Source organism: Apteryx mantelli, chromosome 4 (genome assembly GCF_036417845.1).
Source record: "Apteryx mantelli isolate bAptMan1 chromosome 4, bAptMan1.hap1, whole genome shotgun sequence".
Classification (NCBI taxonomy): domain Eukaryota; kingdom Metazoa; phylum Chordata; class Aves; order Apterygiformes; family Apterygidae; genus Apteryx; species Apteryx mantelli.
Window position 1 is genome coordinate 51,330,999 of NC_089981.1, and position 24,179 is coordinate 51,355,177.

At 44.5% G+C, this 24,179-nt stretch overlaps 1 protein-coding gene across 4 annotated transcripts in view; it reads right to left on the reverse strand.

The window, feature by feature from the left end:
• The window catches only part of SUSD6 (sushi domain containing 6), a 91,365-nt gene that overhangs the window by 11,799 nt on the left and 55,387 nt on the right, over nt 1-24,179 (reverse strand). For all 4 annotated transcript variants that reach the window (XM_067296547.1, XM_067296551.1, XM_067296548.1 and 1 more), the window contains exon 4: nt 1,376-1,573. In XM_067296547.1, the coding sequence (XP_067152648.1) occupies nt 1,376-1,573 (198 nt within the window). The remainder of the gene's footprint in view (nt 1-1,375; nt 1,574-24,179) is intronic.

The window sequence follows — 24,179 nt, forward strand, 5'->3', positions numbered from 1 at the left end:
AGTTAAACCTCAGCTGCCTCTGACCTTCATCAGTTGCTTCAAAGCCTGTACTGTGAAAGCAATTAGCTCACTCAGCAGTAGCTTTTGCACTTTTTAGCCACATTTTTGAGGCCCCATGTTTTTGATGGGGCCACTGTCTCTCAGGATGCTAGAGGAAAGCTGCTTGCCACAACACAATCCCTTCAGCCCTGATGTGGACTAAGTGCTGCTGTGCAGAAATGCCATCCAGGGAGCACTACTTGCCATAGTGCAGTTTTCTTCTGCAAGCAAGCAAGGGGGAGGGGGATCACTGCAGAGAGGATGCTTATGCTGAATTTGAAAAGCCTCTTCAAGATCCAACTGCTTCCAGGTAAATTCCCAGTTCCCTTCCCTATGCATCTGCCCATAGGAGGAGCTATTAGAATGGCCATGACAGGGAAACTGAGAAGACAGTGTCTTTGGAGCAGGACAGGATGTTCCAGTGATCACAGATCTGCAGTTAGCTCCAAAAAGGCTTGAGGAGGGTTCTTTTCCGTTTCCTTCTGATTAAGATAACATATTTTGCGTTTTGGTTTACAAGACTTAATCCCAGCATGCACATCTTGCTGACTCAGGATGACTGAGCAGATAGACTATACCAGCAGGTCAAACCGAAAGACAGGAGGTCTCTCCTTATCCAGTACACATGCTTTTAAAACCAGAAGAGCCATGGGTAATTAAGAGCTGTATGCTGAACATTTTTCCCCTCAAATTTTTACTTTCTTGTCCTGATAAGAGGGATTCCTGTTCAGCTGGGAGACACCCACAAAACAAAAGCTGTCCACTCATTTAGAAAGAAGCAGAAATCATTTGTCAGCAACATCCTTTTCTGCCGGTCCACTGAAAAGCAGACCCAGAGCTCTGTGTCACAGCAGGCCAACAGTTTATTAACCTGTTTGCAAGGAAGGAGAAAAGCTCCACATACTACTCACACCTGCACATATCAACAAAAGGGTACATGATTGAGGGTACTGTCCAAGCCCACCAGAAGCAAAAATGGACAGCATGGAAAATGCTTGAGTTAGGGCCTCCCCCATCTCTGAAGCCAGAGCTGCCAAAAGGAAAGGATCCAAAAAATCGTAAGTTGCGTCCATTGTACTCCTTTCCATGGGTTGTCTTCCTGCACAAAGGGAAATGGGTTTACATCCGACAGGCTGTTATAGAAGAGACATTTTTAATAAAGACCACTGTGATTGTGAGCTGCATTTATTAAACTGCTGGAGCAAAGGGGTACAGGGCAACAGAGGTAGCCTGTCTGGTCTACCTCAGCATAATACTGACTCAGTGTTTATGGAGAATCTGAAAAGCAGAGGTAAGGGCAATTCTGACAGTCCCACTGGCGTCACTGAGTACTCACCTGGGCTGAGTCTGCAGCTAACCTCCATGGCTGGGTTCCACTGTCCATTCTTACAGGTCAGGTATTTATAATCTCCCTTCAGCATGTAGCCTTCAACACACAGATACTCTATGACACTGCCTGAAGTTAGAGGGTCATTGCAGGGACTAGGGTGGCATTTATAGCCTCCATTCTCAGGCTGTGGTGGTTGTGGACAATCTGGAAAAAAGGAGAAAGTAACACGGATGATGTCTCAGAGGAAGATGTCTGTTGCACAACTGCTGTTTTGAAGAGACAGCACATAGCTAGACTTCCACCTACCAACAGCTACTAAATTGAGAAGAAACTACCATAAACAAGATTGTTACACAACGGAGAAGGTTGCTCAGTTTCATCTCTGATGCATCTTTTGTGATGCTTGTTATCCCAGTAGCACAGTCTGGACAACAGGTATCAAAGTGGTTATATTTTGGAACATGCAAGTCTGTTACAACAGGGATTCTGCACAAAAGAGGCCCAGAAAATCCTTATAGTGCTATCTTTTCCCCACAGCTGTTTTGCTAGAGACTGGGGGTAGTCTACCAGTTCTTGATTAGCCTTCCAGGTCCAATACAGAAAAAGGGTGGGACCTTCTCCTACTGGAATGAAGAATGCAAACGCCCCAATGTATCATGGGTGCAATGCCAAGGTACAGAACTGCCCCATAAGGTACCCTAGAAACCCATAAGATCACTGATTTTTAGCTATTTTACACAGATATTCCACAACAGTATGGGAAACAGCTTTGCTGCAGTACAATCAAGTATTCTGGCCTTTCTATTTTAAAAAGGAATTAGCTATGTTAAAAAGACATTCCCAAAATCCCCTTTGTTTTTCTATGTGAAGTCTGAAGTGCTGAAGGCCTTATTTACATTCCTCCTTGCATCTTCCCTATCCTGACAAATGAACACAGTATACCAATTCATCTAGTCAACATCTTCAGCAGGGACTTGGTGTTGCAATACCCACCTTAAAGAATCTTGCAAATAGTTCAACTAGGGGTTCAGTTTTTTCTTTTTTTTTTCCTGACATAATTGATGGCAACGTTTTTAATATAGCTACATTTTTCTGATACAGTTATTTTTTAACTTTCTTTAGGAGAAGGTCGTCTTTAGGAGAACAAGGCAGACCTGTCCTTGAAACACTTAGCCAGGTTACAGGGAAGTCAGAGAAATTTCTTACAGAACATTCAAAAGCCATTCAATTAAAAACAACAAACCACGAATGAGGAAACTGCACTGAAACCAGCATATTTGTATTGCTTAAAATTTTGTCTCCTCTGGCAGCTAATGGTGACTCTGCAGAATAGCCCTACTGATATGCACCCCACTGGTGCCACATACCTACCTGACTGAAAGATGGAGAAATCTAGACTTTTCACTTTAAGCCAGATCAGCTTCTTAAACATAACAAGAAAATATGGCAAAGTTCTCTCCACAGAGACTTTAGGGCATGGAAGACAAACCAACCAACCAACCCACCCTATTAAATCACAGCAGGGTCACCCAGGTCCTTTCTTTTATCTTTGGAGCACCTGTTCCCAGGCTCTGCTTGTGTCCCATTTACTGTGGGACAAACAGTGAGAAACCCAATTGGGTAAAGTTCAGTTAACTGGATTTTGTACAGGACCTAAGAATAGGAACACTTAAGACTCACTACACTAAATTGCTACATTGCTGCAGAGCAAGCAACCCTTGAACCTAATCATGTGTGAATGCATGCTAGGTAGAGCCTTCTAAACACCAGCACACTCCAAGACAAAATACCAACACCCTATGGTACAAGTTCTGCCAACTTTATAACTGCAATTCAATTTACTTCTTGAGAGAAAAGGTTAACAATGGTCAAAGCATCAACCCTTCAAGACCACTTTGTTCTCAAAGACATTCAGTCTAAATAGGGTTAAGAGGAAACCACTGTCCTGTCCCTCATGAGCATTAACTGCTGCCTTTGCTGGGTTCCTTTGTTTTTTCCTTTCTGAAATCATTTACAATTTTGTAACACAGGTTTAACCCTTTACCTTATGAGGCTAAAACTTGCTTTCATTTTAAGCCTGTCCAACACTTAAGATCAGCTGAAGCGACAGACTCATGACACTTTTTACATTTAGGCGCATAGACAAACGCCTTGCTGCATCTGCAGCCCAGGAAAGAGATGTTTCTTACTAAACTGCAAGGACCAGGTTGAGTGTTGGAAATATTCTCAGCATTTTAGCAAATATTCCTCTAGGCAATGGTAGAAGCTGTGGGAAAAAAACTCCCATTGTCACAGGACCTGCTGAAACTCAGGAGCGGTCGGGACAACTCCCCCACATCTTCTGTACTGCAGGAGGCATCTGGAATCACTTAGTAGCCATTTGAGCAGTTGCTCCCAGACCCCTCAACACACTACACTACTCCAACAGGAATTTTCCCACACTTGCACACAAGCTTCCAATTTCCAGAGGAGCCCAATCAGGCTGGCTCCTCTGTATTTAAGGTCTTCATTAGTCAGAGAAGATTTAGAGACATGGCTCACAGGGCCTTGTTTCAGCAGACTCAGCCCTTTGGGCACCATAGAGGGTCATGCTCAGAACAATATCCTCTGACAAGGTCCCTAATTGAAGCTTTAGCTGACAGGGTCAACTACTATTCAAATGGACTGCTGAGAACTGACCAGCTCAGCCTGACCCCTGATGTGGGGAGCATGGTATTTCTAACCAGCTTTCACAGAGTCCCTCTGCTAACTAATCATAGCTAACAGAGCTCCCTCTGTTCCCCATTCTTCTGCACTGTACCCACGCATGGCTTTTGCATCAGACGCCCTTTTGGGCAGGGCAGCAGCTCCTTGTTCTGTTCCGTTCTATTGTAAAGCACCACCTACACCAATGAGGATTCTGAGTTATGTACAAAAATCAGCAAGCAAACAAAAAACAAACACTCATTTCCACTGCTGTAGAGCTCTCAAAGACTTGGAAATATCATCACATAAGTTACCTACAGAACCCTCATTTGTCCTCCTGGTGCAAATGCTCTAGGACAAGATCCACAGCTACCCAACTGCAGATGGGTTTCTTTCTCACCTCTACAGACACAGCACAAAAGGAGAGAAAGCAGCTGCTAAGTACCTGTGTTCAGTAAGTTGTCCCTGGCTTATCCTCTTTATGCATAGAAGAGATTGCAGAGTTAGTCACCTACTCATTTGTTTGGGGTTTTTACTTTTTTTCCTCTTTAGGGCATTTGTCACTACAGCATCTAAGAGCCTCACAGACATTAAAAAAGGTCACTACCACTGTGGTAGAAGAACACTTTTTATGTGTTGGAGAAACAGATAAGGAGGAGACAGATCAGGGAAACAGAACCTTAACCCCCTCCCCACACTCAACCTGACTGAGCATCTCTGGGCAACCCCAGCTCCCCTGGAAGACCACCAAAACTGTCTTTGCAAGGCAGCCTCTTACACCCCTGATCAGGGGAACTGAGCTTCTCAGGGCCTGCAGCTTTGGAGAAGGCTACTAGACAGTGCTGATGGCTTTAAAGATTGCTGGAGATGCCATGGGCAAGGTCTGGGTGGGGTGACAAGAGATAAGATGGGGACCAGGGATGCCTGAAAATTTGAGGAAGTCAGACACCTCTGCTCCCTCCTCTACCAGCTCCCTTTCCCTTGCATCTTCCCAAGGCCTGCCTGTCACTAGCAGCTCAGCACCTCTGCAAACTGGGGCCTAGCCTACTGTAACACAGGCACTCAGAAAGCTTGGAACAGGCAACTGAGCTTTCCACTGAAGTGACCTCTTCCTAAATTTTCCCTAGCTTTTACATGCTCTATCTATTAAGGGTTCTTTCAACAGCCTCTGTATGTGTGGCCTAAACTAAGGCTTTCAAACAGGAAGAGAGAGAGAGAGAAAAAAAGTCCAATTCTGTACAACCCTTCCTTTCACAAAACATGCACAAAAGCTTATGCCCCAAGTCTTCAGCACTGCTGTACCCATGGCAGTACAGAAGCAGGAGCAGCAGACTGTTTACCACTTTGACAGAAAACCCGCTGACATGCAAGGGGCGAAAGAGGCTGGGTGCCAACTGCTGCCAGACCCTGTCCTTGACAGCCATCTCCTGGCTATGCTTTATAGCTAGAGGATGTAGATATATGGGAATAGCTGCCTGCAGGAACTGTTTTTTTTTTTTTAGCACTTCAGAGTGTAGCTGGGTCATGGATGTTCAGTACTGGGTTTGGGAACAGGCAGCTAGCACCTGCAGCCTCATGCAGCCCTTCCGCCAGCTCATGCTTCCTGAACAGGTTGGTTGTTTCTGACCTTTAGCGGTGTTTGTGCGCTGCCCTGTGGCCGAACGTCAGGTTAGAGTGTTGCTGTTTGGATATTACTCTGACACACTGCCAGTGCTTTTCTACAGCACATGCGCTAAACAATAGAAGTGGAGGATTTTTCAGCATTTCAGCCGCAAAGAAATCTGAGCGGATTTCAAGGGACACAGCAGAACACTTCTGCAGCCCTGGGATTTACTCCTTGCAAGTTTCAAAGGCCTGTGGCACCCAGTGGATATAGCCATGCTTCTCAAAAGGTTGCATTCTTTTCATCAAAAAGTGTCTTACAACTTAGGTACAGAGACCACAACCATCTGTCCCCTTCCTGATAGAGTCAGCCTAGATTCTCAATGGCATTTGATTATATTTGAAATACTAAGAAACATGCAGGAATTCCTGCAACTTCTTCCTCAAAACACATGTTCTTGAAAGTATCCCAGAGCTCATGAGACATCTGAAAGCAAACTTTCATGCCGGGCAATGAAAAGAAATAGAGCCAAGAAACAGAAGTTATCAGCTTCCAAGAAGGTTACTGACATCCTAGGTTTGCAAAGCTGTTCCCAGCATCTTGATTCATCATGCTTTAAGGATGCACAGAAACAGTGGTTTTTGAACATTGCAGCCTTGTGCGCAAGGGGGTCAGAGGTCTATTCCCAAAGGCCCAGTTTCTAAGAGGTACTGAAGTTTCTGACATCTCCCGAGAGAGCTGGTTGTCTGCCAACATACACTGCTGGAAAACAGGAAGGAGATAACTGATGAGAAATCTAAACATTTTGAGCATTGCTGAACTCTGTTCAGAAGTAAAGAAACTGCCATTTCCAGATTGACAGGCAAAAATAAAATTATGTACTGGAGTTTCTGCAAATGCCACTCCAAAATACTAGGCATTTAGTATACTGTCAAAGTGCAAGACAATTTTTTTTATTAAAAAAAGAAGAAAATTAAGCCAGCATGCACCTCCATCCAGTTTCCTTTCAAGTCATCAGTAAGCACAGTTTTCTGTGTCTAGGTCACACATCAGAAAACTTTGTCCATCTTCAAAGAAGATTAACTGCTCTTACATTCTTTGAGTAATTGTTAGCAACTTGACAGTAAGCAGCATAACACTAAAAAACCTCTCTTATAACCACAAGTAGTGTCATCACACTAGTACCATCATGGTCTTCCGTTCTCTCTTACATGGCTCTGCTAGTCCCCACTTGCTTTCTCTTCTACCAAACTTGCAAACAGCCATGAGGGACTGAAACATGGCTTATTTCGGAGATAAAAGACACCACTGGCCAAATTGATTAACTTAATTACCAAAGGATGCGATGGATCTTCCATGTCTCAACTGAGCTGAAGCTGAGCTATGGTCCTGAACTCTGACCTGATACAGAGCTACAAAGCTTTTTTTAACAAAATGTAAAAACATACACAAAACCAAACCATGGTCACAAAAGATACCATAGATGGAAGAAAATCTTGTGTGAGGACAGAAGGGTGAGGGTTTTATGTGCCTCAAACCTGAAACACAGAAGATACACAATTAAGCCTTGATCTCTGTAAGTGATAGTCTTCACAAGTGACAGCAGGACAATTCTCTGCTGAGGCAAGGAACAAGTGCAATATAATTCATTTACACATACAATGAAAGAATAAAACATACTTAAACCTAACTGAATAACAAAACTTAGTATTAGCAGCTTGTCACAGGATTATAAAAGCTCATCAGCACTCAACTTCTTTGCACCCTCTCAATATTGTATAAGAGGTGATAAAGGCACCTCATTAAAATCTTGGATGCTTTGCTCTGCATGTTTCTCTTTTCAAGGAGTAAGAATATCAGTTCCTACCAAGGGTCTTCTACCCCTCTCCCTGCACCAAGCACCTGAACCGTTTTTCAGTCACTCCTCTACTTTGCTGGGCTGGGTAGTCTGACTACATAGAGCTGATGAAAACTGTTCTTTCTTTTTTTTTCCTGATACAAAAATTCACAGCTATTAATAATCATCTGCTAGAGTCCATAACTGTAGGCTTGTAGCTATGGGAAAATAAACCATTGTGTTGCTCCCCTTATGTGGGTGGACGGATGGGGATAACATTGCTTAACAAAGGAAAGTTTTGGACTGAACATACAATAACATTTCTTATACTTCCCCACAGCAAGGCACAAAGGCTGCTAAAGCTAGGATAGAAATAGTTTTGACAAATTAGAGTTGCTGTTCATGTGAGTCAGGCTCAAATCCCATTGACTTTAAGAGGAAGCTGGACTGAACCACAGGTAAATTCCTGACTAACTGCACAAGTGCTCTAGCATGTTTGATTATCCTCATCAGAGCAGTGTCAAAGGAAGCTTATATGTCAGCTCTGAAGCATTTTTAAAGAAATTTGGGGAAATGAGGTGACTTCTGCAACATGGTACATCTCCAGTAAGAAGCTCCTGCTGTGGTGGCTGGGGGAGGGCTGCCAAATCTTTGGGTTCATGTGCCTCAGTTACCCACCACCTCAGCACCAACAATCCTGGAGCCTCAGTGTCCCTGCTACCAGGGGGCAGAAGACAACTCTTTAGTTGGATCCCCTGAACATGTGCCCTGTTTGGATGTGTTAACACCTCCTGGCCTTTCAGATATACCACAACTTTTGTGGGATATGAGGACTTGGAAGTGGAAGATCCTAAGCCCTGTTATTCCTTCTTCTCATCTACAAGATTTACTATTTAACTAATGTTGTCAAGACTCACAGAGGAAAAACATCCTGAAAACAAAACCAATCCTCCTGATCAAACAAGATGAATCTTCCCCTGGATAGGCTGGTTAAACCCGTCACGTTTGTCTCAAGCCTGTGCCAGCGTGTACAGTCTAGCAAGCAAACATCTTTGTGAAGGAGAACAGGGAAGCACCCAGTCAAAATTGTCTCTGTACTAGAGGACACATGACTTGCTTCCTGCTGGGATTAGTTCTCTTGGAAGCCTCCTCCTACCTTTCTTGTGCTGTCTTGACTCTCCTACAACAGGATTTTCACAGAGTAGCTTAAAAAAGGTTGTCATCCCTTGAAGTATAGCGTTTTATCTCTTTTGATATCATCTGACACACAGAAGGGTTTCCTCTTAGTCTCAGTCACTGCCCTTTGCCCATTTACTCTCTTTAAAGTTTCTTCCCCAGCATATTCTGCAGTGGCAAGGAGCATCTGTACAAGTGTCTGGTTCTGTGAAACACAGCCACTTTCATTTTCTCAGCTAGGACTTGCCACTAGCAATGAAAACATAGCACATCTAGAAAGGCACACAAAAAAAAACCCAAAGCAAAAAAAAACAAAACAAACCCCACACAAACCACAAGCCAGGGAGATCTCCCAATTACCTGTCCCTGCAACGGAGGCCTCTGATTTTCAACTTGGATAATTCATGCGTTTGTAACACTTCAGTAAGACAGAGGGAACTGCAAAACCATTACTGACCTCTGGCAAGGGTCTTCAAAAGCCACCAAGTCTAAGGCACTCTTGAGAGTATTTCTCCTTCTCTGCTCTATTCTTCCCCTGGGTCCTGTCACAGCTAAACTGGTAGGTTGAAACATCAGCTACATCCGAAGTCTTCTGCAGAGACTCTGCATTTTTCAGCATCTCAGATCTGAGGTTCGGATCTAATTAACGCAGCCAGGTTCATTGCATCCCTCCAGTTAGTCCCCTAAATTGGCTTGCAGCATGCTAGCTGGGTTTGGGGGGGGGTTGTCTTTTTAAATTAAAATATTTGTTTGTAAATTCACACACAAGCCTTCATCTTTTTACACAGTGCTTTCTACAACAAAACTGTGATGGCCTGACACAGTCAGCCCAACACAGCCAGCCAAAGGGCTAGAAGCGCAAGCCAGAGACCAGCAATACTGCTCATTTCAGCTTCTAGAAGGTCTGGCAATTCTAACAGTGCTGTCCGTGGCTCCTAGTCAGGAGCAACACTCCAAACATTAGTTTCGCCTTAGGAAGTGACTGAATGAATTTGCTAGCAAGAGTGCAAGATGTATTTGCTAATAGGAGAAGAGGCGTTGTTTTCTCACCTTTGCAGAGTTTCAATTACTGCCAGCAGGGCACTACATGACCTCTCCACTAATCTCCTGGTTGTTTAGTAAGCCAATAAGGAAACAATTTACCCCTCCCTTAGCCCGCTTCTTGGATCTATTTATTGGATATACTCACAACCTGTCTCTGGTACTCAGAGAAGCATAAATGTGACCCAACCAGCTAATAGTGTCACCACTGTCCTCAGCCACAGCAGCAGGGTAACCTAGCAGAGTTGCCACCTCACTTAGCAGCTTCTTGAGCAACAAAGGCTACACATCAGCCTTCCAGAGTTTGCAGACAGACTACAGTGCCTCAGCTTACACCTAACAGAACACTAAGTTTTCATGCAAGTCAGAATCTCTTTTCCAGTTTTTAAATTTAGCTTTTTCTCCTACAGAAATGGCTATTTCAAACCCTCCCATATTTGCTAGGGACAGATCCCTATGTAGTATATGATGAACCCACTATGTAGCTACCAAGGCAAAAACTAGAAAAGTGACACTAAAACTAAATGAATGCACACAATGTCATTTTCAGCAGTGACAGCTATTTTATAAAACCTTCCTAGCTAGCAAATAGGAAAATCACTGTCCAGGTTAGCTCCTTTTCTCACATGAACTTCACTCCCTATCTGCTGAAGAGTCTGAGCTATCAGTGGTTTGCTGACTTGAGGAGAAAAAGATATATATATATATCCCTGTTTGATTTCAAGGGCATACAGCTATCTATAAGACTCCTCTAACCAAAGCCTCACACTGGAGGAATGGACTGAGGGGGAAGGCCAGCACTCCGCAGTCACTGTGTGACTGCACTGTGTGACACTGCAGAAACAAAAAACATCCAAGAGCTCCTCTTTGGTTCAGGATTTTTCCTCTTAAAACAGGGCTGTCAGTCACACACACACCTCCTCCTGCCTGAGGCAGGACCGGTGTTTTGTTTCAGGACTCTTCTGCAGAGAGGGAGATGATGGGGGAAGAGGGCCAGCTTCGCTTTCAGTGAGAAATCAAGGCAGGCAATATCGTTGTTTTTCTCTTCCCTTGTGTGCACGTACCCGCCTATAAACAGCAGAAGACAAGCTTTTGAAATCCCCTCCCTCAGCAGCACTTTGGCTTTGAGCAAGAAGCAAGTCCGTATCATTTCATACCCACTTTATACTAGCTATGTTGAATAAACACCATGTTTCACCAAAGCAAAACCACTTCCCAGGCAGCTGGTCTGCTGAGAAAAAGTACCTAAATAGGCTCTGATCACAGTATTGCCTCTTCCCCACCCACACCTTCCTTCCTGTTGAGAAAGCAATGTCAAGGGCATGCTTTAGGAAGGCACAAAATGGTAGATGCAAAAGCAGTCATCTCCACCCACATGCTCCAGCTAGTCACTGAGTGCTAGCCCCATTTTTAAGTGCTAAATATCTTCAGGTTTTCCAGTCAGTGAGGTTTGCCTGGATGCACTTGAAAGCTTTCAGCACAGCAGCTTCCCACTATGCCTCCTCTCCTCGTCCGAGTCTTTGGATTAATACCAATACTAGGCTAGGAAATGGCTCATCAAGTATTCCAAAGACAAACATCATTGCTTGTAACAGCAGGTGTGTGTGGAACAAAGAGCCATGCTTTAGACTAGACTTTCCCTTGGCTGGCTGGCTCCAAGAAGCACAGCAACAACCTGTCCTGTGGTTGCACTTTTGGGAATTGTATTCAAGATTCTGTCCTCTCCTCACATTCAGCATTTTGGGGACATTTTGAGGCCCATGCAGTTAAGTGGAGACAGGTGTCTCCTGCAGTCATTAGAAAGCCTGCTCCCTAGAGAACAAGCAGGTCTTCCAAATGGAGGTGAAGTGTATTCTGCTCAGCAACTCCTTCCCTCAACAAAGCATTAAAGCACCTGGAAAGACAGACAATATATAGTCTACTCCCCTTTCAGGTAACTCAATGTTTTTGATTATTGCCCACAAGTGTGTTAACCCGCATGTTTTAACTATCCAAATACAGTAGCTGCAGATGCAATGTCTGAAGAGAGACCCAAACTGAAGCTATTCTCTGCCAGCTGGAAATAGTTGCCAACTCTGAGTGTTCCTAGCTGGAGACAACATTCACACCATAACAGATTATCAGATGCCCATATTTTCCACTGGTCTATAGTTTTTGGCATGGAAAGGGAGAAGAGATGGGGACTAGAATAAGGACAAGAGAAACTGAGCCTCCTCCTCTTCGGCACTCTGGCTCTCTCCAGCACATGAGCAGATGGGTCATTTCCCAGAGGGACAAACCCAAGACAGCAGCTGCTGCTAGGGCCCAGTCACAACAGCTGGGACTAAAGAACCTCTTTATATTTTACTTATAGGAGGCAAAAGTCAATAAGAGGCTTCTATTGCGAGTGCACACATTTCTAGTCGACCCTGCCCCTTAAATATTTTAAGCCTTTCTAAAAACATACTGCAAAACATAACTCTCTTTTGGGCTCAGTGTATTGAGCAGAGGCCAAAGTCCACTGAAAAAGAAGCTCTCTGTCTTTACTGGCTCCAGATGCTGCTTACTCTGCAATTGATGATAGAATTTCAAACCGAGTAGGACTGGGACCTTTATTGGGAAATTACAGTTTCCATAGCAAGGACAGTCTGAAGAGGAGGCTTATTTTTCTTAATGTTGTAATGTGTCTAAAAGAGAAGAAACCAAAGCAAAGAGATTCATATATATAATCATATAGCTGTGCATTTATATAATTAGCCACAAGTACTTACACTGCGTACCGTAAGAGGCACCCCTCACACAGCCATCCCATACATGCCAAAGCTCCCCCCCCCTTTTTTTTGTTGGGGGGGGAGGAAGGGAAGAAATAAAAGACACTAATTGCAGCCTTTCACCAATGCAGTTACCATCTGGTAAATCAAGAGACACACGGAGCTGAATTATCTTAATTAACATGTTACAACAGTATTAAAAAAAAATCTGTATGCTTATTAACACTCAGCCATGATTAACCAAGCATGGAGGAAGCCGGCTAGTGCCACATTAATTATGGGTCTTGTCTTCCTTCCCATTAGAAATATAATTTTTTCCAGTGGCTTATCTCTCTCCTGAAAATAAAACCATTGGCATCAAATCTTGCTCTTAGATGCAAGTTCTATTTACGTTCTACAAGAGTCAAAATGTTTAAGCTTAAGCTGTATGCAGCTGATACTGATACTTCTAGAGCACTAGGGACTGCCTCACTTAAAATGTATTTTTCCATGCTTGCCCCTTAGAAAGCTTTACTTCAGCTAGACAACTCCCTTCCTCATTAAAATTTTAGCAGAAAAATTAAATTATTTTATGCCTTTCAACTTCCATTCCCCCCCCAAAACTGGGATAGAGAGACTGTTGTGTGCTGGGCAGCAAAGAAACTAAGGCACAAAATCCAGGGCTGACAGAAAAACCATATTTGCAAAAGGAAGGTCTCTAGGGTGGAAAATGGCAACCGACACACAACTGCACTCCAGCAGCAACACTAACTGCATCTGCTTTTACAGACAGGAACTACTCATTACTATTGTATTATCTGACCATTGTAGACCCACCTGCAATGTGCTCCCCTCTGATATGGTCCCAGATGACTTGGGCTGACGAGCTCCAAGACTAACACTGCCAAGTTTTTCAGACTTGGCTTTGTGGTCTGTTTGCATGAGGCCCACTACAACGGGACTCTCGTCCAGACCGGGCATTCTGGACATCAGGATAACATCGAGTCATAAGATAAAAACCTGAAACTTTTAAACAAAGACGGGATTGATAAATCCATTCCAGAAACATTAATGAGAAGGGGGAAACAAACAGGAAACAACTACAGAAGTGCTTTTAAGATCTTCTGATAAAGCAGTAATTTTGATGGACAAAAGCAACACCATTACTGATGCACGTGGACGCTCACACAGCTTGCTCAGGTCCAGCAAGCATCAAGACCTGTTGACCAGTACTTTCCAGTGTCCTGTACTGCCAAGACAGTTTAAAATTATTTGCATCTGGGCTGTACTGGGATCCAGTGGTGCAGCTAATCCAGAGCACTCTTTTAATACAGAAACCTACACTCTCCCCAGCATATACTATGGAGCTTTCCAAGTGGCATGTTTCATTTTCATTTGTTTTCCAAGGCCACCTCCAGTCTCCATGTGCCTTCTTCCAAACACCCTATAATTACTTCCACATGTTAGCAGAAGGAAATTAAGTGCTTTAACAACACTTTATATTATATAATCTGCAGGATCCAGTATCCTGCTTTTGAAACCCAAACCCTCACACTGTCATAAGTAGCACCCTGGCAGTTTTGACTAAGAGGGTCCCCCTAAGAAATTTCCATGGTATTAAGTTTCAAATTCCGATTAATGGTAAATAGTCCAAAAAATGTTTACCACACTGGGCAGAAGCAGCTAACACTCATCAGGAGCCTCCTTTCCTCTCACTGACAGCTCATTCAATACATTCTAAATCTTACTTTATATCACAGCAAGGAGGAGATTATTTAAAGGGATAACAAAACTGTCAAAATAATTCGATTTTTTTTTCAAAAAATGAACAGCCAAATGCCCTGGAACTCACACTACCTACTGTGCAGAAGCAGTCTAGTAGAAAAGGTATTAGCATGGTATTTGAACTCAAGTAACATCTGCCATCCTCAATTATTGGTGCTAGTTTTAAACTTCATGCTTAGATCTTCACACAGCTTTCATTTTTTAGCTTGTTCCTGCTCATCTCTCTCCAAAAACCTACAAAACTAAAAGCTAGAGGTAGCCTGCACATTTACCCTGCTGTTTTCTTGGCTTTTTCTAGGCGAGTTTTCAATTTGGATATAGTAATAACACACTGCTGTCTTAAGTATACGGGCCTGACATACACTACAGGCTCTGATCTCAGAAGACCATCTACCTCTTCAGCAAGAGCAATGAGAGCTGATAACCTAGAAAAAACACAGAAGTACCTGGTGTCCATGCTGACTGTCATCAGATTTTGATATGACAGATTGTGCTGACTGGTCTGTAAATCCTGGCTGAAATACAGTCCCTCTATTGATACTTAGAGAGGATGGTCCTTTGAGGGGAAGATACCTTCACAATACAGCAAGGCAAAACTCATCTTTAACAGCAAGTGGCAAGAGGCCTGCAATTTAGCAGTGCCTCAGGAAGCATAACTTGCTCATAGATTTCCACATGACTAGAAGATGCTTCCAATCTCCAGACTTCCATCTACTATAGTACCTGGGCTCCTTCTGTAGTGAGGCCTTAAAAGTTCTTGCTATGGCTATTTCTAAACCACAACCCCATCACGAGCTCCACCATGGCCATTTAAGCTCTAGATGACACATCACCTGGCTGGTAACATGAGCAGCAGGAAGAATGCATTTGTCTCCTTTCACTGCAAGGCTGAATTCAGGTGGTCACTTGTTAACCTATAATACATGACACTGGGTTCTCCTTACCTAGGGGACCAGTTCATGCCTTCCTTCTACTCCTAGTTCTGCTATGGTTTATTCTGTGATTGGCACATATTGTTTATGACCACAACCTGTTCAAAAAGTAGCCCTAACATCAGAAGGGACACAGGAATCTCTGAATTAAGGATTTTAGAGTTTAGAAAGGAGTCCAGTCTTTGTACATGTGCACAGAAAGATCTCTTTACTAGCCAAGCCTCTTTAAGCTCTATCCTGGTAGGCCTCTCTTGTTCACAAATAAGCTTTTTGCAGCTGATTCATTTTTCATCCTTTCAGCAGCAGCAGCTGTTGCCTCTGACTCAGCCTATCCAGAAAGTACTAATTTGGAAGTTTGGCCAAGGCAGACCTAGTAATGGCATGTACATATGGATTGGTTTGTGCTCAAGAGTCATTCTACTTTCATCTGTGTTGAAACATAATTGGAAAAGTCAAAGCCTTAGGTTACTGAAGTTCCTCTTTGCAGTAGGTCCACAGAGAGCTTTTCTAGGAAAGGTGGAAAGAATTTCAGGAGAGCAATCTTGAAACCCCAATCTAATATATCAATGAACACCAGAGAATACTTTTTCATGCTGCCGTGCTGTTTCTCTTCTAACCTTGGGCTCTGTTCAGGACCATTGCACATTTCATAATTTAACAGACTCATCTCCATCATGGGACTTGTCAGAACAAGCACTCAAATCATTTACCACCGGCTGGGTAGAACTGTAAAGGGTTACCAGTCCTGTCTCACTGCAAAGCCTCTTAAGCACACTTCATATTTTCACTCCAGATGTGGTTAGGTTAGATGTAAATCTTAAGTCATCTTCTATACAGATTTTACAAGGGCTCCCCATTGCAAACAACTTCCTTGCACAGTCTGGCAGGAAAACAAACATAACCCCATGGGACCACTTGTCTGTCCTTCCATTCAAAAGTTGGAGGCACCTCAGATTGCAGCAACAAAAGTATTCCACATGGCAAATGGCACATCTACAAATCTAGCTTTCCCAGAGACCACAAAGACTTATAGCCTCCCGGTTATGTTGCAAGTTGAACCATTCTCAGGTAGTTTTTTTAAACTGGTTAGCTGACGTAGACTCAGAGCTTTTGAGTTGCAACACCATCTGGTCTAAAAAGCCAAGAGAAGTTGCAAAACTAAGCTTTTTCAAAGAAGTTAATTCTATTGACAAGAGCTAGTTATGACATGCCTTTCTAAATTGCCCAATGTATTAACAGTGTTAGGCAATTTAAGAGTTGGCAAGGTGAAGGGAAAGACAGCGCCAGTTTCTATATCAAGTACACTGAAATTTAACAGCTACTCAGTATCTGGGCTCCTCTATTCACTAGCAGTTAAAGTAGTTGGAGAGTAATCTCGGAAAGAGGGAGGTCACCCAGTTGGAGGATATCACAATGAAGCTGTCAGTAAGCTCGCTTCATGATTTGAGTATGACTAGCAAAAGGCATAGAGGTCTGGTAGGATGCTGCTGCTGCTACTTTGATTTACCAGTCACAGAAGACAACGGTTCTGGCAGAACAGGCAGTCCCCGCAGGTTCCACCCACGCAGATTCTGCTTGGGATCAAACAGCACATCAAGAGTAAATGGCAACTTAGTATAATCCTTACGAATGCAGGGTATGAAAGAATTCAGATTTCCAGCCATCTCTTTGGAGAAGACAGTCTCATATAGATGTAATAGCTTCAAAGTGTTTGGTTTTATACTTTCATTTTCCCAGTACCTACCAACAGCTCTAATCAACTCTGAGTATGTTAAACAAGATATTAACAAATTGCCAAAAATATACCTAACAACAAACATGAAATGTTGCTTTGTCTTTCTAGCTCTTCATCCCAAACACCCACAGGGTAAACAAAGACAAATGGAAATAAGTCAGGCTTGGAAAGTGTTGAAAAAAACAAGCTCCTTTCACAGCTGGCAAGAAAATGGGTCAGAAAAGAAGTGTAAAAGGCATTCTCACCCTCTGAAATACCACTTGCCCTTCGACACTTTTACTGTAGCCATTGGAAACAAAGCACAGGTGAGTCAAAATACCCATCTGGAAAAAGCACATAAAGTTAGAGGCAGTGATTGCCCAGACACTACTTACTTGTAGCCCCAGACGCCTGACAAAAATATGAAGCAATGGGATATCATTCCTTTCATTTGGTAGGAAAAGAGATTATAAAATACAACCCCAAACCCCACAGTATAACTGTTTTCAAAACAAAATCCTCAAGAAAGAGACCAGATCTCCTCAAACACTGCTAAACTTCAGTTCTGTCTCTCTGCACCTCACTGCTTTGAACAAAAGGAAATATAAGGCTGTTCATATTTTTCAATACTTATTTAAACTCTCTGGTAACCTAGAAAGATACATTTTTGTTCTTCAAAAATTAAAATACCAAGTTAAAGTTAAAAAAGAAAGCAAACACTCTCATAATGCCTTATTATCGGGTCGCTTCTGCTCCTTTCCAGGTGCTTTTGAAACACGGCTGGCCTAACATGCTCAAGAGCTCTAGAGACACAGAACTCCAGCTCCTATCCGCTGGCACAAAGCCAGCCAAAATACATCCCATTGCTGATTTAGAGGTTATGGTCCTTTATGCTAGAGGTTAAAATCACGAAGTGGGAGGCATTGCAGCTTAGTGAATGGAACTAAGGCCTTGGCACAACAGATCTAGGCTTAGATACAGGCTCTGCTGCCGGGTAACCTGGGGCTTCGCCTCTGAACCTCGACTTCCCTCTTTGCAGAGCTTTCCTGGCTGCCTGTGTGAAGATATATTTCAAGCAAGGGTGAAGAGCCCCATGCAAGGAATTAAGGGCTCTTGTCACCAATGTAATTAATTTCAATTAGAGACTTGGATGAATTTGACTGCTTTAATATTCAGGTCTTCTTCTTCTATAAGAAAGCCAAGCCAGATGCAGAATTTTGCAGCTCAGTAGTTCTTCTACAAAAGTTTCTCTGGCAAGGAATTTGCTTCAACCTTTATTGCCATAAACAGAACACACACGAGCAGGGACACATATGCTGCATTACCATCTTGCAGTGTTGCCATCTGGTTTTAGCTTGACAAGGCTCCCTTTGTACCAGCCCGTTTTTTTATGTTATTTATAACATTTCATTAAGTTTCACTTGTTGTTTTGATGCACTGTTACTCGCTCAGCTCTCTCAAGTGACTTCCTTCATCTACATCTTATCTATACAGCATCATTTAGTTTCTACTAAAAGAGAAAGAGCATTCCGCAGGGCAACATACAGCTAACAGGGTAACAACAATGCAGAAATACTTGATTGAGTTTTGGTTACATAAAGTATTCAGGATCATGCCTCGGTGTTAGCATTTTACCTGTATTGCTCTCGATTTTGACAGGTCAGGCCTGCACCATATTGTTACCATTTCTCGTTAGCCAGACCTGGGGGTCTGAGACCTTGCCTTGTTGAAAAGAGCAGCCTGTTGGCAGCTAGGTTCTTCTTTAAGGAAGCTCTGATTTTCAGATGTTGTTACAAAAACCCTACTTCCTTGAATGCCACAAGAATCAAAACAGTAAGAGACCATTTTCTTTGCGTCTTGCCCCATGCACTTTCCAGACAGTATTCACAACACCAGTTTGGAGTCATTTTAAGTCCCTTCTCGGCTTCCTGCAGTTTTGCCTATCACTTCCTAAGTGCTCCTGCTCCTCCTCACAGCCATCTCCCATCGGATTTCCACAGTTGGACCTAGATGCCTGAACAAATCTTTGTTCCTGCTCTGCCTCAGCATTCTTTCGCTTCAGGCAACAGTTTCTATTGTTTCAGCTATCCAGATCCATAAAAGAGATGGTGTATCTTTTTATTTATTTATTTTTAAGTATTTAACTGCAAGGTCAGTTTTTGTAGCCTTCCAGCTTTACTCAAAATGTGAGCGGATGCTAACAGTGTCTTCCACAATACTGCCAGCTCCATTTTGTTTAAGTTCTCAGTCCAGCAGTACCAGTACACTTCAAATTTAGTTCCAAGTGGTGCAGAATGATCTTACTTTTGCTAGGAGGGACAGGAGACTTCTCAGAACAAAAGTTAAGTTTACATTTTAAAATGTCATTATAATAGCTCAATTCTAAGATATCCTGAGAAGTAGGATAAGGTAGGAGGGCCAGATTATTCCAAAAGACAGGTATCATCATTTAAAGAACGAAAGGGTTTTTTTTTTGGCGGTTCATAGTTCCCTAGAACATTAAAACCCTTCCTATTGCTCTGGTGAACACACAACGCATCTCATATCTACAGACACTGATCTTCAATTTGATAGCAAGCAACACATTTCACAACTATCTTCTGACTCAGGCTTTGAAAGGGAAACATTAAGCAAGAGCAACCAAGAGAGTAGGAGAAGTTATAGTCCTTCAGGGGGAAGGGAAAAAAGGAAGAAAAAAAGTCTTTCCAAAACTGTGCTGGAGCAAAAGCAATTTCAAGAAGTTCCTCACACACAAAGGGAGCATTTCAGATGGTCCCCAGGGAAGAATACAGTAGGGGAAATTGTCTCTTGCAGCACGCCTGAATGCCACAGGAAGTGCTCCACTGAGTGCAAACTGGGAAAGATCCGTGAGAGTTCCCAGCTTCTGCAGAGCTGGGGTTAAAGCCTGCAGAAATGCTATGAACACCCTGGGGAGCCTTCAGACACACACAGCTGGACCCAGACCTGCCTCCCACATCATCAAGTGAAAAGGAATTTAATTCATGTGGTAGGAAGCAAGTATCCAAGTCCTAGATTTTCATCAGTATCAGAGCTCCCATCTAATACCCCCTCAAACTAAAAAAATGCAGCATCTGTTTCTTTCTTCTAAGAGTGCTTATGCTATCAAAGGATTTCAGAGCTCTGGGGATGGTGGTCAAGGGTCTGGGAGCCCAGGTCATCTTCTCCTCAATCCTGCCAGTGAGGAGGATGGATGAGAGGAGGAGGAGACGGACTTTCCAGGTTAACGACTGGCTGCGCTGCTGGTGTTGGCAACAGGGTTTTGGTTTCTACGACCATGGGACCCTGTTTGAAGATCGACAACTGATGGCAAGAGATGGTATCCACCTCACGAGGCGGGGCACGCGGGTCTTTGCCAACAGGTTGGCCAACCTGGTAAGGAGGGCTTTAAACTAGGAAAGATGGGGGAAGGGGAAAGTTATAGTGACAGGGTAGTTGGCAAAAGACTGCTCAAGTCAGGATGCCTCCAACAGGTGAATGCAGCCAGGGAAGTGCGCATGGGATGTGACTATGGAGGACCCTCTTGTACCCCTCCTGGGAAACCTGCACGCTCGATCACCTCCCTGAAATGCCTGTACACCAATGCACGCAGCTTGGGGAACAAACAGGAAGAACTAGAGATCTGTGTGCGGTTGCAGGGCAATGATCTCATTGCCATTAGAGACATGGTGGGATAGCTCGCATGACTGGAGTGCTGTCATGGATGGCTACGTGCTTTTTAGGAAAGACAGGCCAGGAAAGCGAGGTGGTGGAGTTGCTCTTTATGTGAGAGAGCAACTGGAATGTATTGAGCTGTGCCTAGGGGTGGGTGAAGAGCGAGTCGAGAGCTTATGGGTAAGGATCAAAGGGCAGGCTAGCATGGGTGACACTGTTGTGGGTGTTTACTACAGGCCACCTGATCAGGATGAGGAAGTCGATGAGGCCTTCTACAGACAGCTGGAAGTAGCCTCACAATCCCAGGCCCTGGTTCTCATGGGGGACTTCAACCACCCCGATATCTGCTGGAAAGACAACACAGCTAGGCACAAACAGAGCATTGGTGACAACTTCTTGACACAGGTGGTGGAGGAGCCAACAAGGAGAGGTGTGCTGCTGGACCTCGTACTAACAAACAAAGAAGGACTGGTGGAAGATGTGAAGGTTGGGGGCTGCCTTGGCTGCAGTGACCATGAGATGGTGGAGTTCAGGATCCTGCGAGGAGGCAGCAGGGCACCAAGTAGGATCGCAACCCTGGACTTCAGGAGAGCAAACTTTGGCCTCTTCAGGGACCTACTTGGAGTAATCCCATGGGTGAGGGCCCTAGAAGGAAGGAGTGTTCAAGAGAGCTGGTTAATATTCAAACATCACTTCCTCCAGGCTCAAGAGCGGTGCATCCCTCTGAGTAGGAAGTCAAGCAAAGGAGGTAGGAGACCTGCATGGATGAGCAAGGAGCTCCTGGCAAAACTCAACCAGAAGAAGGAAGTCTACAGAAAGTGGAAAGGGGGACAGGCCACTTGGGAGGAATATAGGAATGTTGTCAGAGTATGCAGGGATGCGACGAGGAAGGCTAAGGCCCGTTTGGAATTAAATCTGGCAAGGGATGTCAAGGACAACAAGAAGGGCTTCTTCAAATACATCAGTAGCAAGAGGAAGATTAGGGAAAATGTGGGCCCTTTGCTGAATGGGGTGGGTGCCCTGGTGATGAAGGATGCAGAGAAGGCAGAGTTACTGAATGCTGCCTTTGCTTCAGTCTTTACTGGTCAGGCCAGCCCTCAGGAACCCCAGACCCTGGAGGCAAGAGAGAAAGTCTGGAGAGAGGAAGACTTTCCCTTGGTGGAGGAGGAGTGGGTTAGAGATCATTTAAGCAAACTTGACACCCACAAATCCATGGGCCCTGATGGGATGCACCCACGAGTGCTGAGGGAGCTGGCGGACATTATTGCTAAGCCACTCTCCATCATCTTTGAAAGGTCATGGAGAACAGGAGAGGTGCCTGAAGACTGGAAGAAAGCCAATGTCACCCCAGTCTTCAAAAAGGGCAAGAAGGACGACCCAGGGAACTACAGGCCAGTCAGCCTCACCTGCATCCCTGGAAAGGTGATGGAGCAGCTCATCCTGGAGGCCATCTCCAAGCATGTGGAGGAAAAGGTGATCAGGAGTAGTCAGCATGGCTTCACCAAGGGGAAATCATGCCTAACCAGATAGCCTTCTATGATGGAATGACTGGCTGGGTAGATGAGAGGAGAGCAGTAGATGTTGTCTACCTAGACTTCAGCAAGGCTTTTGACACTGTCTCCCATAGCATCCTCATAGGGAAGCTCAGGAAGTGTGGGTTAGATGAGTGGACAGTGAGGTGGATTGAGAACTGGCTGAATGGCAGAGCTCAGAGAGTTGTGATCAGCGGTGCAGTCTAGTTGGAGGCCTGTAGCTAGCAGTGTCCCCCAGAGGTCAGTACTGGGTCCAGTCTTGTTCAACCTCTTCATCAATGACCTGGATGAAGGGACAGAGTGCACCCTCAGCAAGTTTGCTGACGATACAAAACTGGGAGGAGTGGCTGATACACCGGAGGGCTGTGCTGCCATTCAGAGAGACTTGGACAGGCTGGAGAGGTGGGCGGAGAGGAACCTCATGAAGTTCAACAAAGGGAAGTGCAGGGTCCTGCACCTGGGGAGGAATAACCCCAGGCACCAGTACAGGTTGGGGGTTGACCTGCTGGAAAGCAGCTCTGCCAAGAAGGACCTGGGAGTGCTGGTGGACACCAAGTTAAGCATGAGGCAGCAATGTGCCCTTGTGGCCAAGAAGGCCAATGGCATCCTGGGGTGCATCAGGAAGAGTGTTGCCAGCAGGTTGAGGGAGGTGATTCTCCCCCTCTACTCAGCCCTGCTGAGGCCACATCTGGAGTAGTGTGTCCAGTTCTGGGCTCCCCAGTACAAGAGGGATGTGGCACTACTGGAGCAAGTCCAGCGAAGGGCCACAAAGATGATTAGGGGACTGGAGCATCTCTCTTATGAGGAAAGGCTGAGAGAGCTGGGCCTGTTTAGCCTGGAGAAGAGAAGGCTGAGAGGAGATCTTATCAACGTGTACAAGTATCTGAAGGGAGGGTGTCGAGAGGATGGGACCAGACTCTTTTCAGTGGTGCCGAGCGACAGGACGCGAGGCAATGGGCACAAACTGAAACAGACACTTCCATCTGAACATGAGGAAAAACTTTTTCACTGTGAGGGTGACAGAGCACTGGAACAGGTTGCCCAGAGGTGGTGGAGTCTCCTTCTCTGGAGATATTCAAAACGTGCCTGGATGCAATCCTGTGCAATGTGCTCTAGGTGACCCTGCTTGAGCAGGGGGGTTGGACTAGATGATCTCCAGAGGTCCCTTCCAACCTCAGCGATTCTGTGATTCTGTGATCAAAGCCTTAAAATAGGGGATGACAGAGGTTACACTATTCATTTTTCTCTATGTTCTCTCGCCAGTCCCCACTGTTACTGTCACAGCCAGGGTAAAGTTTCTGCAGCTAGATTTCCATTCCACTACAGAAACAACTGCTGAACCTGCCTTACACCTTTCTGGGTCTCACTGTGCTTCTGCCCACCAAGCCTGGCTCCAGCCAGTCTCACACAGGGCCTTCGCACAGACTCAGCAAGTCTCATTTCTGTTATGAGGCAGCTCACAAGCCAATCACCTGGCACTTTCAAGAAAAACACAAGATCCTTCAATACATATTGCACCCCATATCATAGAGGCCGGCCTCATACATGTCATATGTTCCCAAATCACTTTTTCAGAGAGCCGAAGTAGGCATTTTTTGTATGGGGATTTCCAGACAGGGGGCTCAATTCAGTTGCCTCAGGTTTGGCATCTGGTGTCACCTGAGACACTCTATCAGATATCCACAAAGGGCTGGCAGATATGGCACAAGACTTATAAGGGAGACCTGTGCCCTTCCAGAAAGGCAGCTGGAGGACCAGCCAGATACGCTAGGGCATCTTATACAATAAGAAATACCCACACGCAGGCCACTGACTCCAGCCCAGTTCCATTGCTCTATCTACATCCGTACGCTTCCTAGGCTAACTAATGTAACATCCCTGCCACCATTTCTAGACTGTTGCTCAGTCTTACCTCCATGTCCCCTAGAGAATTCAGAGTCTCTCTTCCCTCCATGAATTCCCTGAACTGCCAAGTCTCTCCTCCCTGCTTAAATAGATGATTCACAGATTAATGCATTTTTAACTTCTCCTTGAACTAGATGCCTGAATTTCTCCCATAACATCCTCTGGGTGATAGTTTGGAAAGGAAACAAATCACCAAACA